General features: G+C 41.3%; 1 protein-coding gene across 2 annotated transcripts in view; it reads right to left on the reverse strand.

Annotated features, from left to right (window-relative positions):
• Window positions 1-1,081: 1,081 nt before the first annotated feature.
• The window catches only part of LOC307167348 (C3a anaphylatoxin chemotactic receptor-like), a 130,774-nt gene continuing 114,992 nt past the window's right edge, over window positions 1,082-16,863 (reverse strand). The window contains exons 1-2 of one of the 2 annotated variants that reach the window (XM_079886382.1): window positions 3,855-3,951; window positions 1,082-2,675 (exon numbers count right to left, since the gene is read on the reverse strand). In XM_079886382.1, the coding sequence (XP_079742508.1) occupies window positions 1,636-2,675; window positions 3,855-3,858 (1,044 nt within the window). In that variant the 5' untranslated portion in view covers window positions 3,859-3,951 and the 3' untranslated portion in view covers window positions 1,082-1,635. Of the gene's footprint in view, window positions 2,700-3,854; window positions 3,952-16,863 lie in introns of those variants that run through there. The other variant, XM_079886381.1, reaches the window with a different exon arrangement.

Raw genomic sequence — 16,863 nt, forward strand, 5'->3', positions numbered from 1 at the left:
ACATAGTTTTGTTGTCGACTAGCTATAACTTACTAGTTAGAAAGACGAAGCTGCTAGCAGCTGCGTGATTAACGTTAGCTCTCACTAGGCACGCTACCTTGGCTGTTAACTGATTTTACTGTTGAAATAGTGGCAGGCTAGGACTAAAGTGGACTTGGCTGGTTTCTGCTTGTGTCTAGAAAGTGCTAGGACTTTGAAAGTTGTAAAAAGGTTTACAGTGTACGGCAAAATATGTATGGGGCATATTTTTCATTGTCTCTACCCCACTTAAGGTACGGACTATTTATGTTTTTAGCCTCTGACATGATTGTTCTGATTACAGTGTTTGAGGGTTTCTTACTAGTATAGCTAGTCGACAACAAAACTGTCAATAGCTTAAATCAAGTGAAATATGATCCAAGTAAACCACCGACTCCTCTTGACATGGCCTCATCGTCTAGTTTGTCATACTGTGAGTGTGTTAATGACAAAAAAATAGGCTAACGTTACTTACTTGGTGATTCCACGAGATAGTGGTAGATGTCAGAATAGTCCATATTTGGCCACTGCGTGGGGTCATTAATCCAGTTTTCGACCATTTCAAAGGGACACCTCTGTAACTCCCTATCCAGTAGCTTCTTTAAGTACCGCTCACGGTCCTCGGCCGGCAAAGAGAGTGTATGTTTGTGCCATTTTTGCTATCAAGAAACTTTGCAGGTCTAGAGCGAGCGAGTTCTGTTCTCAGGGGAATCTGTTTGTCTTCCCCCAAAAAGGGGCGTTGCCCTTCGATGACGCAAAAGTAGCGTTGGTCTATTGAGTAAACTAACTCAATTTCTTAAGAGTGTTAAATATATTAATAATATTGATTTGAATTAAGTAATATTTTTGTTTCTTGAAACAGATCAGTTTAATTCAACATTCTCAAATATTTTTATAACATTTTTTACAAATATATTAAGTATATTATAAAGAAATAATTGGTTTGTAAAATACTAAATCATTTTATTGAAAAAAACTTAGATATATCTGTAAATGTTATCTAAAATTAACTGTTGGATTTTTACAAAATTATTTTGGTATGTTTAACTCAAACAATCAAGTAAACGATATTCAGAGATTTTATTAAGTTAATAAAGTTAAAAATTTCTGTAATATTTACTAAGCCACAGAATTATTTTTTACAGTGTACTAAATTAACAGTAGCCTATTACAACGTAGATTAAAGATTGTGTAAAACAAGTCAATGGAAAAGAAATGCATTACAAATGTATGAAATATTTTCCCAAAGCCATGAGTATATAATAAAACATCTGTAGATTTCCCATAAAAAGCATAAACAATACAAAACATTTTCATCATTCCAACCAGTTTAGACGCAACAACACTGACTCAACCAATGGCATGAGTTTGGGGTAGAGCTATCTGTTAGTCCAACCAATGGAAAACAAGGGGCATGTCGGAGAAACCTGCCTGAAATGTAATTTTTATGGTGCATGAATTACACCTTTGCATTGACTTTAGAACAAACAAGTCTTTGAATCACTGCTTATCTGACATGGGATGAGGGGTTCAAGGCGGCAAAATGGAAAGCTTCTTAATGCTTTATCGGATCACTTCAGACTAATACAAGGAATGAATATTTCTGGGACTGATTTTCTAAACGCATGTTTTGTTGTCCTGGCTGCTGCCAGTTGATGAGAAGGTTGTGTCATTCATCTTGAGACCCTGTGATTCTGAAAGACCTGAACAAGTGGAAAGGCGAGATGATCGGAAAGGCAGATGTTCTTCAGCAAACGCCGTCTCCAGCACCAGCAGTAGAGACTGTTTAAGCTTCGTCTTAAACTCCTCACACATGAACACATAGAGAATGGGGTTCAGACAGCTGTTGAGATGAACCAGGCAGTTTACGAAAGGTCCTATGTGTCTTAGTACTTTTCCAAAGTCACTCCACTTATTCTCCTTTGCAATTACGGTGGACAGCTGTTGAACATGAAAAGGAAACCAGCATATGAAAAAGGCCATGATCACAGATATGATGACCCGGAAAGGCTTAAGCTTCTTCCCCCTTTTGAGACGTTTGGCACGCACTCCGATAGCAATGTATGAAGATGCAATGATCAGGAAGGGGATGAGAAAACCCACCATAAACCTGTATATGACCAAAGACTTGAAGGGTTTTTTATAATAAATGCACCGGTTATTTTCTACAAAGCGGTTGATGACAAAGGGGATGCTGCAGAGGATGGATAAAACCCACACGAATGCACAGATGATCGTGGCTTTGACCAGAGTTCGTTTGTTTTGAGCCCAAACAATCACCCAGGTGGACAGGCATCGGTCCAGGCTGATAGCGGTCAGCAAAAAAATGCTGGCAAACATGTTCAGCACCGCCACGAAGCTGACAAACTTGCACAAGAAGTCACCGAAATGCCAAGCCATCTTGTTAAAGGCATTAACAATGTAGAGGATGATGATTAAGATGAAGATGAAGTCTGCAATCGCCAAGTTGAGAAACCAAATGGAGTTGACGGTCGTCTTCATTTTGTAGCCAGTCACGAATATGACGAGCCCGTTTCCAACGATACCCAGAGCGAAGACGACAAAATATATGCATATATTTAAGATTTCAATGCTTGAAAAGGCTTCCATCTGAGTTGCATTGGTCCCATTCACTGCTCTCAAAAAGGTTGCATTCGCTGCACAAAAAAAGAGAAAGCAAACTGTAAAAGAAAGTCATAACATTTCTGATTCTTTCTTTTGATTTTGAATTGGTTGAAAACTGAATTAGAAGGATTCATTCAGAAATCCAACTGGTTCAGCAATCCGGTTGCAGCGGTTAACAGCTCACTGGAGTTGGAAATGAATGATTTTCAGTTGTGTATAAAGCTGATGAATGTCTGTAAAATAATTTTAGGATAGTTATTACAGCTCTGATTTTAATTATAAACATGCTCAAGATTATGCTAAATTATATTTAATGAATAATCTCATTTTATTTGTCAGAATTATGGGAATACATTTTTGCAAATTTAGAGATTATGATAAAAGGAGTTGCTCAGTCTTACCATGATGCCACCAGGGGGCATTGTGTCCTATATTCTCTATAAAATGCATGATGTGTGTATCTTTTACGGAGTATTGTAACTAAAAAATATTCTTTTACGCTTTTAAAAGAATAAACAAGAGTACTTATAACCCAGCAAAGTATTTTAGCTGTCTACAGCTTAAATTGTGGCTGGTAGGTTAAAAGACTTTGTCAGCAAAATTTGTTGTACAATTCACATGCAACATACGACCACAAAATTGATAAAGACAACATTGAAAAGACAAAATATAATTTTCCTGCTTTTCTGGTCTCATTAATGCTTTCAGCCAGTTTTGAATTAAAGTAAATACATTTTGCATTAAGCAGTAAATACAGTTGCAAAAACACACATCCTTTCTGACCATCGCTTTTATTGACTTACACAGCATGTATTGTACACTTGACTGAAGTCTCAAAAACTAGCAAGAGATGCAATATATATATTATTTTAAAATAGTGGTTTACACTGATAAACAACAGCAGGGATGGATGATGAGATCTCTTTTTGACTTCTTGGATTAGAGTTTTAGCTTTTAACTCAACGCCATGCTGCATAATCTTGATCAAATCAACAATTCAAAGAAGTCAAGATAATGAACTCAACCAAGGGGTGGAGGAATAAAAAATGCATGTCATTTTGAAAAGGCATTGCAGAAAACATAAACTGCCCACATCACTCACTTCTTTTCACAGGGCATCTGTCTCAATAAAACAGAAATTAGCTTGCTATATTATATTAGTATAAACATAGTTATAGCCTCATGAATATTGCGTAGATGTAGATTCTTACCCATTTTCAGTCCTTTCCTTCTGTTCTTTCTACAGGTGTATGTTATTAAAGCTCACAACAACGTCTTCACATGAACAATTGGTGGTTGTTTCCCCTCTTGTATGAAAGAGAAAGTGGGGTGGAGTGATGATGCAACAAGGGAACTATGCTTCTGTAGAAAACTATTTTGAATATCAGCTTTCAAAGGTTAAAGTTACAGTCTTCCATGGCAACCTAAAATCGAATCATATACTTTATTAACATAATCCAGATAATAATTTAAAAAATACAAATGTTTATGACAACAGCAACTAAGAATTAAGGGCAGAGCAGAGCAGTTTGATATCGGTGTTTTGAGCATGATTATATAATATTATGTAAAAACAAGTGCAAACTTGATGTGCCACATTCTTTTGATATGATAATCTTTCTTCTTGAGTGTTTACAGTTTTTCTCAATAGATTTGGTATATTTCTCCAAACTCAGGTAACAGCTCTCAAAACAGTTAACACAGCAAACTAAACACACTCTTATGTTGGCGAAACAGTTAAGTATTCACTGCACAATGAAACACAGCATTTTAGTAATGCATTATTAAAATTCAATATTAACATCAAAACTAAAAGTGTGTTCTCTGTTGATTTGATAACAAATTCAGCTGAAGATACACAAAGAAATAAATGAAAATACATGTTTTTCATTAAGTTCTTTAATGAGGAGATCAGGTGTATAACAATGAGTTGTCACCCTACAAAAAAAAAAAAAACATTATACAAATAAGTACATAGGTAAATAAAAAATAAAATGTACTGCATTCATTGAATCAATTAATTTATTGATAATGCCTCTCAATTACATCTGGCCAGAGAATTTCATCAGCATCACAGCAAATATTTTCACGAGTCATGGATCGTGGGAAAAAACGGCTTGAATGCCGTATCCATCCTTGACATGCTTGCTTGTGCCTCAACATCTCCACAGGCTCTTCCATCGCTTGAAGACTTACTTAGTTGTAAGGGTTGTGATCATGTACCTTCCATCTCCAAGAGGAGAAGAATTCCTCAATTGGATTCAGGAAAGGAGAATATGGTGGAAGAAACACCATCCTGAAATGTGGGTGATTCTCAAACCACTCTCGCACTAGTGCTGAATGGTGGAATTGGACATTGTCCTAAACAACTACAAAATTCCGCACCATTTGCTCCTGATCACCCTGCAGAAAGAGGATTTCATTGAGGAGGTTTTAACTTTTTTACCTTAAGCGAACAGCTTCGGAGTCATTGGAATAGTTATATGACTTTTTTCGGGGTGAATGGTGGTCGTCTTGCACCCCCCAAGTGCCTGTGAGCGGAAAAACCACCCTTGCAACTTTGGGCTGCGGGCCGACGGCCTCAGCGTCAGGAAGTATCTCGTGATATCAGGTCTCGCGATGTAACGAATTGCTTTACTGCACACATACACTATCTAAACATGTATATGCTAGCCTTCTGTGTATCATACATACCTCAGTGGACATGGCTCTGTGCGTTCGCCGGGTTCTTTGAAAACAAATGCACATGACGAGCGGGAGAAGATGGGAGGGGGGAGAGTCGCCAACGACTTTTGATGACAGTGTTGTCAAATATCTATTCCGAAGCTGTAGGGGAGCTCTATAGAGAAACCCGCGAGCAAAAAGCAAGAAAACAGCGAAGAAATCTGCAAAGCTGCATAGTTCTGCTTTAAAAAAATGTAGGAGCCTTGCTGTGTTGTATGGTCCCAAGACAGCATTGTGTGCCACAACACCAGTTGTAGAAATTGTGGCACAGAGAGTGATGTTGCCTCCTCGTTGTCCAGGGACATTGACTGTAGCACGATGGCCAATCACATTTCTCCCTCTTCTCCTTTTTTTGTGAAGATTGAAACCTGCTTCATCAATATACAGGTACTCATAATGAGCTGCACTGCTATCCAATTCCAAGATTCTCTAGAGTAAAAAGAACACAAGGTACAATACAGTAAGTTAGTGTTTTAGAGTAATGGCATTTGTTACATCCCAAGGGACGCATATGTTTTATTTGCTGTTGTAGTGCTTGTCTCTGTATTCTCTTTCTTTGTTGCTCCTCCCACTATCCACTTCACAGGTTTGGGAGTGACACCTGATTTGTGTTCCAGCTCGTTAAGGTGTGAGTGGAGCAGTGTATATATAAGAACCCAGAGAGTTCCAACCCAGGAGAGAGACTGAGGCTTTTCTCTGAGAGACTGTCATCTTCCGGTCCCAGCACTTGTTGGTTTCATTGTGTGTGGTGTCAGTATAGTGGTTAAGATAATGTTAAAAGAAGGTATGCTGGTTGCTAACTTCTATGTGACTTGGTGGTAACCTTGTGTTTGTAGGTGACATCTAACTGGAGTTCTCTTTCGAAAGGGAACTCTACACTACGTCAGAATGACGCTATGGGGGAACGCCTCAGGCGTGACAGGTGTCTGAAATCAAATATCAACTCACGTCAATCATGTTGACCGGCGACAGCCCGTGAGTCATCAGCTTGATTGATTAACGCGCAACCTGGATGTATAAAGGGGAGCCTTGCACACATGACAACATCTTTTCGTCTTCAGGGACTGTTTGTCTGTTTTGAGAATATCGCTGAAGCGCGCGGGAGGCTCTCGAGAGAGCCTCTTGTGCAAACTGTGAGCGTTTTTTATTTAAAAATGCTCCGCTCTCGTCGGACCCTTTTCTCGAGGGAGGAGGGTTCAGCATCTGAGCTGTGGTGCGTGCGATCTGTGAAACAATACTGTTTGGGTACGAGGCGTTCACAGTCAGTTCCTGAGGGTGCTGGCAGTGTTCATTAAGTATCTCGGCGCGCGTGAGAAAGAAAAAATCCGTGCGCTGTCGGATGTTTCAACCTCGCACCTGTTGACTTTCTTCTCGAGGGATGAAAGCCAAATATTTTTTAACGGCTCGTTTCTCGCGCTTGCCGAGGCAGTGTGTAGATTACGAGAACGTATAAATGTTAAAACAGTATTGTCTGGTGATTATGGCTGCATTTAATTCTATGAATTAAAATGGTGGAATATTATCTGACTTTAAAGAAGTTAGATATTTAGTAATTCAGCCTATCATCCAGATCGCGTTATCCAGTGTTTTTGGCTGCATTTCAATTGAGGAATTAAAATGATGAGCAGTGAACAAAAAGAGCAGATGTAATTCTGGTCTTTTTGTAAAATGTGAAATTAACATATTTCTGTTTCTTTTCAGACCACGTCTCCTGTTTTAGAGTCTGGGGCAAAATGTTATGGGTAAGAAAGTAAATCTAAAGATTTTTTCGATGGTCAGGTAGTAGGTCTTAACAGGCCTCCTTGACCAGACAGTCCCTATTTTGCAACCGGACAGTGCTTGGGCCTCCCTGAGGTGAGCTCCCAGGAATTTACTGTCAAGGAGTAATGTGGTTATCAGGTTATATAGGCCTCACTAGGCCTTCCTGAATATGAGCTTCCACATACTATGGTTGAATGAGCTCCCACATATTATGGTTATCAGGTCATAGGCCTCACTAGGCCTTCCTGAATATGAGCTCCCACATACTGTGGTTATCAAGTTATAGGCCTCTCCAGGCCTTCTTGAATATAGCTCCCATATAATGTGGTTATCAGGTCATAGGCCTCACTAGGCCTTCCTGAAAATGAGCTCCCACATACTGTGGTTGAATATGAGCTCCCACATTCTGTGGTTATCAAGTTATAGGCTTCACCAGGCCTTCTTGAATATGAGCTCCCACATACTGTGGTTGAATATGAGCTCCCACATACTGTGGTTATCAGGTCAGAGGCCTCACCAGGCCTTCCTGAATATGAGCTCCCACATTCTGTGGTTATCAGGTCAGAGCCCTCACCAGGCCTTCCTGTATATGAGCTCCCACATACTGTGGTTAGCAGGTCAGAGGCCTCACTAGGCCTTCCTGAGTATGAGCTCCCACTTACTGTGGTTGAATATGAGCTCCCACATACTGTGGTTATCAAGTTATAGGCCTCACCAGGCCTTCCTGGTTATGAGCTTCCACATGTCAGGTTACAGGCCTCACTGGCCTTCCTGAATGTGAGCTCCCACATACTGTGGTCATCAGGTTACAGGCCTCATCAGGCCTTCCTGGTTATGAGCTCCCACATACTGTGGTCGCCAGGTTACAGGCCTCATCCGGCCTTCCTGGTTATGAGCTCCCACATACTGGGATATCAGGTTACAGGCCTTACTAGGCCTTCCTGAATATGAGCTCCCATACATGGTGGTCGCCAGGTTACAGGCCTCGCCAGGCCTTCCTGGTTATGAGCTCCCACATACTGTGGCGCCAGGTTACAGGCGTCACCGGCCTTCCTGGTGATGGGCTTCTACATGTCAGGTTGCAGGCCTCACCCGGCCTTCCTGAATGTGAGCTCCCACATACTGTGGTCATCAGGTTACAGGCCTCATCCGGCCTTCCTGGTTATGAGCTCCCACATACTGTGGTCGCCAGGTTACAGGCCTTACTAGGCCTTCCTGAATATGAGCTCCCACACATGGTGGTCACCAGGTTACAGGCCTCATCCGGCCTTCCTGGTGATGGTCTTCTACATGTCAGGTTGCAGGCCTCACCCGGCCTTCCTGAATGTGAGCTCCCACATACTGTGGTCATCAGGTTACAGGCCTCATCCGGCCTTCCTGGTTATGAGCTCCCACATACTGTGGTCGCCAGGTTACAGGCCTTACTAGGCCTTCCTGAATATAAGCTCCCACACATGGTGGTCACCAGGTTACAGGCCTCATCCGGCCTTCCTGGTGATGGTCTTCTACATGTCAGGTTACAGGCCTCACCTGGCCTTCCTGAATGTGAGCTTCCACATACTGTGGCCGCCAGGTTACAGGCCTCACCCGGCCTTCCTAAGTATGAGCTCCCACACACCGTGGTCGCAGGTCTTCCTAGTTATGAGCTTCCTCATGTCAGGTTATAGGCCTCATCCGGCCTTCCTGAATGTGAGTTCCCACTTACTGTGGTCACCAGGTTTCAGGCCTCATAGGCCTTCCTGAGTATCCCACATACTGTGGTCGCCAGGTTACAGGCCTCACAGGCCTTCCTGAGTATGAGCTCCCACATACTGTGGTCGCCAGGTTTCAGGCCTCACAGGCCTTTCTGAGTGTTAAGCTCCCACATTCAGTGGTCACCAGGCTTCAGGCTTCCTAAAGGCCTTCCTGGTTATGAGTTTTCACATGTCAGGTTACAGGCCTCTCCAGGCCTTCATGAATGTGAACTCCCACTCGCTGTGGTCGCTAGGGTTTAGGCCTCACTAGTTGTGAGCTTCCACATGTCAGGTTGCAGGCCTCATCAGGCCTTCCTGAATGTGAGCTCCCACGCATTGTGTCCATCAGGTTATAGGCCTCATCTGGCCTTCCTGATCATGGGTTCCCACATGCTGTGGTTGCCAGGTTACAGGCCTCACCGGCCTTCCTGGATACGAGCTCCCACAGTCTGTGGTCGTCAGGTTATAGGCCTCACTAGGCCTTCCTGAATATAGAGTGATGAAGTACATGCACCTTTACTTCATCTATTTTTCTTAAACCCATGCTTATGGTAAGTCACACGACTAACGTCCTGTGTACTTTCTAAAATCCATTTTTGTGGTAAGGGTCATGCGCTGTACGCTTCGGTCCCTTCCTATGTGGCTCAGACCCTGGTCTTTCACCTCGGGTCCCACTCTAGATGCGTCCTGTCGTCACGTATATTACGACAGACGCCTTTCTCTAGCTACTTCCACATTCTGATGAGCTCCCACACACTGTGGTCACCGCGTTACAGGCCTCACCGGCCTTTCCGAGTATGAGCTCCCACATGCTGTGGTCGCCAGGTTACAGGCCTCATCAGGCCTTCTTGGATTCAGAATGGCTAAATACATGCACTTTCTTTCATGTACTTTCTATAATCCATATTTATGGTAAGGGTTGTGCGCTGTACGCTTAATTCCCTTTCTTACGTGGCCCAGACTTCGGTTCTAGGGCCTTTCTGAAAGTAAACTCCCACAGGTTGTGGTCCCCAGGTTACAGCCTCACCGGCCTTCCTGATATGAGCTCCCACATGCTGTGGTCGCCAGGTTAGAGGCCTCACCGGCCTTCCTGAAGGTAAGCTCCCACATATTGTGGTTGAATACAAGCTCCCCATGTTGTGGTCGCCAGGTTAGAGGTCCTACCAGGCCTTCCTGGAGGTAGCTCCCTTTAGGCCCTCACAGGCCTCCTCAGTGTTTTGAAACACAAACACTGGGTAGATCCATGGATCGAGTAGAGAAACTCCCCTCGCTGGCAAGGGTTGTAAAGCACTATGCTGAGTCATACTCTCCAGGATGTCCCGTCTCTGAGATCCGGGCTGAGTGGTTCACTGCCTGCTTCGCAGTCCCTCGGGTTGGATGCCTTCCTAAGGCAAGTGTCCAGAGGCTCTGTCTTCGGACAGACAGGAAGTGGCCAGACTGTAGTGTCTTATGTAGTGACACCAGGTCAGGCCTGCCTGGTGGCATTTCAGGTGGCACGCTCCCCTGAATAGTGACTGGCTGGGAGTCCCTTGGGTCCCCTAGCCACACTCCCTAGAAGGGACCCCTTCTATTGGAAGCTGATGTCCTAAGCCTTTGAGCTGGCCCAGATATTCCCCCCATTTACTATGTTCTGGCGGTTTCTTGGTTCATTAGCTTGGGCTATGACCGGTAGGGAGTGCTGTCACTGACAGCCCGATGTGACCTAAGGGTGAGTGGTTCCAGTGTTTCTGAATTACTGGTTCGGACAGTTGTCACTGCCTTTGGGCATGCACTCCCCTCAGCATGGTGGCGTTGGTATATCGTTCCCCATAGCGTCATTCTGACGTAGTGTAGAGTTCCCTTTCGAAAGGGAACGTCTCAGTTTACGACTGTAACCTATGTTCCCTGAGAACAGGGAACGAGACACTACGTCTTCCTGCCATGCCTCGGGGCCTGCCTGCAACAGTCCCTTCAGACGATAGGATGTTGTCATGTGTGCAAGGCTCCCCTTTATACATCCAGGTCGCGCGTTAATCAATCAAGCTGATGATTCACGGGCTGTCGCCGGTCAACATGATTGACGTGAGTTGATATTTGATTTCAGACACCTGTCACGCCTGAGGCGTTTCCCCATAGCGTCATTCTGACGTAGTGTCTCGTTCCCTGTTCTCAGGGAACATAGGTTACAGTCGTAACCTGAGACGTTTTCTTCTGAGTTAAAATACTGTTTGGTTGTTTATTGGAATAATTTGTAGGGAGGTGGATGCCATTTTATTTGAGAATTAGTTTTCTCCTGTGTTATATAGAGAGGAAGTAAGGGAAGTGTTTGTCTTTTGGTTTATTTTATTTTTGAAGCTAGGTAAGTTATTTCTAAAAAAAACCTTTAGTAAGAATTCCTTTTGTTTGTTATTTTGGCCGTTTCCCCTCCTGAGGTTCTACCTTTTTTTTATCCCATTTATTATGTACAAATAAAACTTGTGAAATATTTTTACTTTTTAAACTGGTGTCATTGTAATTTGTGCTTGTTCTGGGACCTGGAGACGGGAGTTCTCTCACTCTCTCCCCGCAACTTTTGTTACCTTCCTTTCCTGCCCCTAGACCTAAAACGGATCGTAACACATTGATTGCAGTCAATACTACTGTGAAACTGTTGCTGAAGTTTGAGTTCACACTTTGAAGCAGCAGTATACATAGATATGCCTAAATCTTTTCACTTACATTAGCATGGAATAGTTTATGGACACATACTTAAATTCTTTGTGTTGACAGTAAAAGTGCAGTAATTGGGTTGCACATACTTGAACAAACTGGAATCGCAACTCCTTCACTCTAACGGAGTTCCTCTCAAAGGGCACTTTGTATACTTGTTTCATTCGGATTGCATTTCTCCTTATAACACGATCAATTGTGGAGAGACTGCATTGGTGGATTTTGTGGAACAGTTGATTGTCCTATGTTATTCTTTGCTGAATTTTTTTGAGGCGGAGGGTGTTGTTCTGGACCACCATGTCAACAATGGCATGCTCTTGTTCACTTGAAAGAAGTCTTGTTCGTCCACCTGAATGTTCTCTAACTTCAATTCTGAAAAATGTTTGGACAAGCATGAACATTTACTGTAGAAATCTAGACCTATGTCAAACAAGACTACATGGACTCTCATTGTAGAAGTGGAATGATATAGTTACTTTTCCCTCTGAAATGTGCAGATAATTGAAGCCACTGTGGATCTGTTTATATTGGGCTGAACTCTCTGCCCAGCTTCTCTCAGTGAGAGACCATGATTTATGACATGGTCAATAAGTGTGGCTCTGATTTCATTTGAAACACGCGTGTACCCTATCCTTCTACCTCTCCTCCCTTCTCTTACACCTTGCCCTCCTCTTCCTCTCTGTCCATCTCTTCTTATATTTTCTACTCTTTCTCTTTCCACTCCATTGCCCTCCAATCTATCCATCTCTTCTCCCTCTATTCCTCTATCTTCTCCTCTTCCTACATCCTCAGCTCGTCTTTCTCTTCCTCCTACATCCTCAGCTCTTCTTTCTCTTTCTCCTACATCATCAGCTCTTCTTTCTCTTCCTCCTACATCCTCAGCTCTTCTTTCTCTTGCTCCTACATCCTCAGCTCTTCTTTCTCTTCCTCCTAGAGCTCTACTTGCTCTTTCTCCATCTCCTCTTCCTCTTCTTCTCCCTCCACCCTGTCCACCACCTCTCACTCTTACACCTCTTCCTTTTCCACTGCTAATTCTTCTTCTTTTTATTGTCTTTTCTTCTCATTCGTCGTCTTTGTTGTTTTTCTCTTCCCCTTTTGTAGTTGTTGTAATTGAGACAGCTGTGTGAACAATTAGGAAATTGTCTTTTTCTGTGTTGAGTGGATTACTAACTCGTCAGATATCAATTTGGGGTTAATTGAGGACATAAGGTGTGCAACTGACTATTTTACAATTCACAGAGTTTTGTTTGTTGTGTTTTGAAAATGGTACAAAAATGCTTGTGATCTTTGTGAAGACCAATGAAAAAGCTGCAAATGTTTTTCCTGATATATTAAAGATTTGGTTGGCTGTATGAACTGCTGTGATAACTTTAGGGAATTTTGTGCACAGTGTTTTGAGAAAATTATGCTTTTGATTTGTAATTTGTATGAAATGAAGGATAATTTACTATCTGTTTAGGACAATTACAAAGTGTACTGATCACCGTGTTAAATGTTTTGAGAGCTGTTACCTGAGTTTGGAGAAATGTACCAAATCGATTGAGAAAAACTGTAAAAGCAGTACAGAGGATGCTGTCTAGAGGCTATAATCTTCACTTTATTTTCTTTCTTTATAAATAAACCCTTCTTTGGCTTATTTAAACAAACAAATAAAAATATTTCTGCATGATGTATCTTTAACTTTAAACAATTTTTTAACTTTACAGTAAATCTGCCCTACAAAGGCAAAACGCCGTAACATCATGTTTGGTCAAAAATGAGTTAGTGTAATTTTTGTGGTATTTGAGACCTCCTTTATCATGTGAATAAAAATTGTGAGTCAATTTAATTGTTTTAACGAGAAAATAAAGGGCTATGACAACCGTAACTTCCAAAACCATACGAGAAACCACAGCAGAATGCCGTAACAGTTGTTACGGCTCTTTGCCTTTGTTCCAGCACGCTGAAGTTGAGTTAAGGTGTTCTGACTTTGTTTAGCCTGGCATCAAGAGAGATGTTACGGTGCCGCTGTGATGTTACTGTACTCTGGCTTTGTCATACTGTCAAAGTTTGCCGCTCTTTAATTGTCACCAAACCACGTAACATACACACGACACATCTTTGAAATAAAGTGTAGACTGCCGAGTGCTTGTTTGTATTATTACTCTGTGATAGCGTAATGGCCCATTACTCTCGTGGAAAAATGTTGGTGGAGATGGCCTTGCAATTTGGGGTTTCAAGGTTGTGGGTTAATAGGTTGTCATAATTGTTGTTATTTTCGTTCAGGGCGATGGTTCAGATCTGTCAATGTCAGTGACAGCCTGGAGCTAGCTAAATTTAATCTGTCTCACGTAAGTTAACGCTAATGTTGACGCTGACACTCGCCTCACATCAGACACCGAAAACCAATTATTAAATACACAGGCATCCTACCTTTCCATGCAATCCAATATAATCCATGGAAGATCCATAATCCATAATCCATAGCAATGCACGTCATCTGCTGTATCCACAACAATCCATACGTGTTTGAGTCATATTTCCTTCTTGCAGTTGTTCATGTCAGATCTTGAGACACAAATCCATATGACACTAAGCTAGTTATTGCTAACGTCCGTACAAAGTAGGCTAACCTAAATGGTAAAAGTAATTCCAACTTTTTTTCGGTTGACTCTGTCTATATTATCTCAGAATTAAAAAGCAGTAATCCAAGTCGAGTTCGTTGACTGCATCTTGAGCAGTTTGGTGGCCCTTAACTACGGTGGCCGAGAGAGCTCAACGCGCTGCAAATGAAGAAAACACATGCAAACAGAAAAAAACGCATGCAAACAGAAAAAAACACATGCAAATAGAAAAAAAACCACCAGCGAATAAGAAAACATCTTCATCAGTTTTACAACTCACGTGCGTCCCAATACTCACAACACAACCAAATACGGAAACGCGCTGCAATTACAGAAACGCGCTGCAAAAGTTCACAACAAAACCAAATACAGAAACGCGCTGCAAATAGAACAGAACACAACGGAAATGTTTCCGGGGAACCCAATAAGTGACGGACGGACGGCTAGGACGTGCTTACAGCCATAGGCTTACAGCTGTCTACTTTTATTATTATTATTATTACTTTTTTTTTGCAAAACATACAAAGATGACACGTTTATGACATACAACTTTGTATACAATATACAAAATGTATTTGCGATATGTTCAATGTCATAAGAATACTAAAAAGAACAATGAGCTGAAGACTAAAATAAATAAATAAATAAAAAGATAGAGAAAAAGAATGAGGAAAAGACATTAATCTATACATCAGTTACATTGAACACATTTTGTCATGTTATGTTATAATAAGTTTCATAAGAAATGTTTGAATGCAGCTAGGGTCCAAATATGAGACGGCAAGTTTTAAAGTTGAGACACTCACACAAAGATATAACACATATTTTAAAAACTTTGTTGTATAAAATGTATATTTATTTGCAACAGTTATGTTAACAGCATTAATACTATATTTCTGGCAAGAACAGCTATTCAGCTGATGGACACGCGCTGCGTTGTCATGGGAACATCCCAGGTGAAAATAATGAGGAAATTACGTTGTCTTTCGTTGCTCCCTTCATCAACATAATGGCACACAAGTGCCCCGCTCACTCCAAAGTGCCCAATTCAAGGGCTCTGCCGTCTGCCCTTTTAAGAGAGTAACGTTAGGGCATAGGTAAAGCCAGAGCCCGCGTCTCTCTGGTAAAGCTCGCGAGCCGTCCGTCCGTCACTTATTGGGTTCCCCGGAAACATTTCCGTTGTGTTCTGTTCTATTTGCAGCGCGTTTCTGTATTTGGTTTTTTTGTGAACTTTTGCAGCGCGTTTCTGTAATTGCAGCGCGTTGTGTTGTGAGTATTGGGACGCACGTGAGTTGTAAAACTGATGAAGATGTTTTCTTATTCGCTGGTGTTTTTTTTTCTATTTGCATGTGTTTTTTTTCTATTTGCATGTGTTTTTTTTCTATTTGCATGTGTTTTTTTCTGTTTGCTTTGGCTTTTTCACTAGATGGACAGCCAAGCTTCCTTACTGACCATATAAGGGCGCCTCAATTTTCATATATGCTTTGAGTGATCTGAACCAAGTATTTCCATAATTTTCATACAATTTATGAAGTAGACATCCTATTCAGAAGTAGTATGGGTGGTTTGGCAGTATTTGATTTGAATTCAACCTCTAATAAACGCATAAAAAGAGCATATATGTGCGTAATAGCTGGCAGCCGCATCACAAATCGAGAATCCATAATATTTTTGTTTATATACAGGTGCTGGTCATAAAATTAGAATATCATCAAAAAGTTGATTTATTTAAGTAATTCCGTTAAAAAAGTGAAACTTGTATATTTTATAGACTCATTACATGCAAAGTGAGATATCTCAAGCCTTTATTTGTTATAATTTTGATGATTATGGCTTACAGCTTATGAAAACCACAAAATCAGAATCTCAGAAAATTAGAATATTACATGAAATCACACAGTAATTACACAGTGATACCATGGTCATTGAACCAGGTTTTGGTTCTTTTGGCAGTGTGGGCAGGTGCAAATCCTGCTGGAAAATGAAGGAAGCATGAAGTGCTCTAAAAATGTCCTGTAGACGGCTGCGTTGACTCTGGATTTAATAAAGCACAGTGGACCAAAGTCCTCTTTTCTGATGAGAGCAAATTTTGCATCGCATTTGGAAACCAAGGTCCCAGAGTCTGGAGGAAGAATGGAGAGGCAAACAATCCAAGATGCTTGAAGTCCAGTGTGAAGTTTCCACAGTCTGTGTTGGTTTGGGGAGCCATGTCATCGGCTGGTGTTGGTCCACTGTGCTGTCCACTCAACACAGCGTCTACCAGGACATTTCTAGAGCACTTCATGCTTCCTTCAGCAGACAAGCTTTATGGAGATGCTGACTTCATTTTCCAGCAGGATTTGCACCTGCCCACACTGCCAAAATAACCAAAACCTGGTTCAATGACTATGGGATTACTGTGTAATTACTGTGTGATTTCATGTAATATTCTAATTTTCTGAGATTTTGATTTTGTGGTTTTCACAAGCTGTAAGCCATAATCATCAAAATTATAACAAATAAAGGCTTGAGATATCTCACTTTGCATGTAATGAGTCTATATAATATACAAGTTTCACTTTTTTAACGGAATTACTGAAATAAAATCAACTTTTTGATGATATTCTAATTTTATGACCAGCACCTGTATATATATATAAAAAAAAAAAAAAATTAAAAATCAGACTTTTTTTTAATTAAAATTTAATTGGTGTTATTTTTTGAACTCTTGG

This window comes from Squalius cephalus, assembly GCF_949319135.1.
Source record: "Squalius cephalus genome assembly, chromosome: 11".
In the NCBI taxonomy this organism is placed as follows: Eukaryota; Metazoa; Chordata; class Actinopteri; order Cypriniformes; family Leuciscidae; genus Squalius; species Squalius cephalus.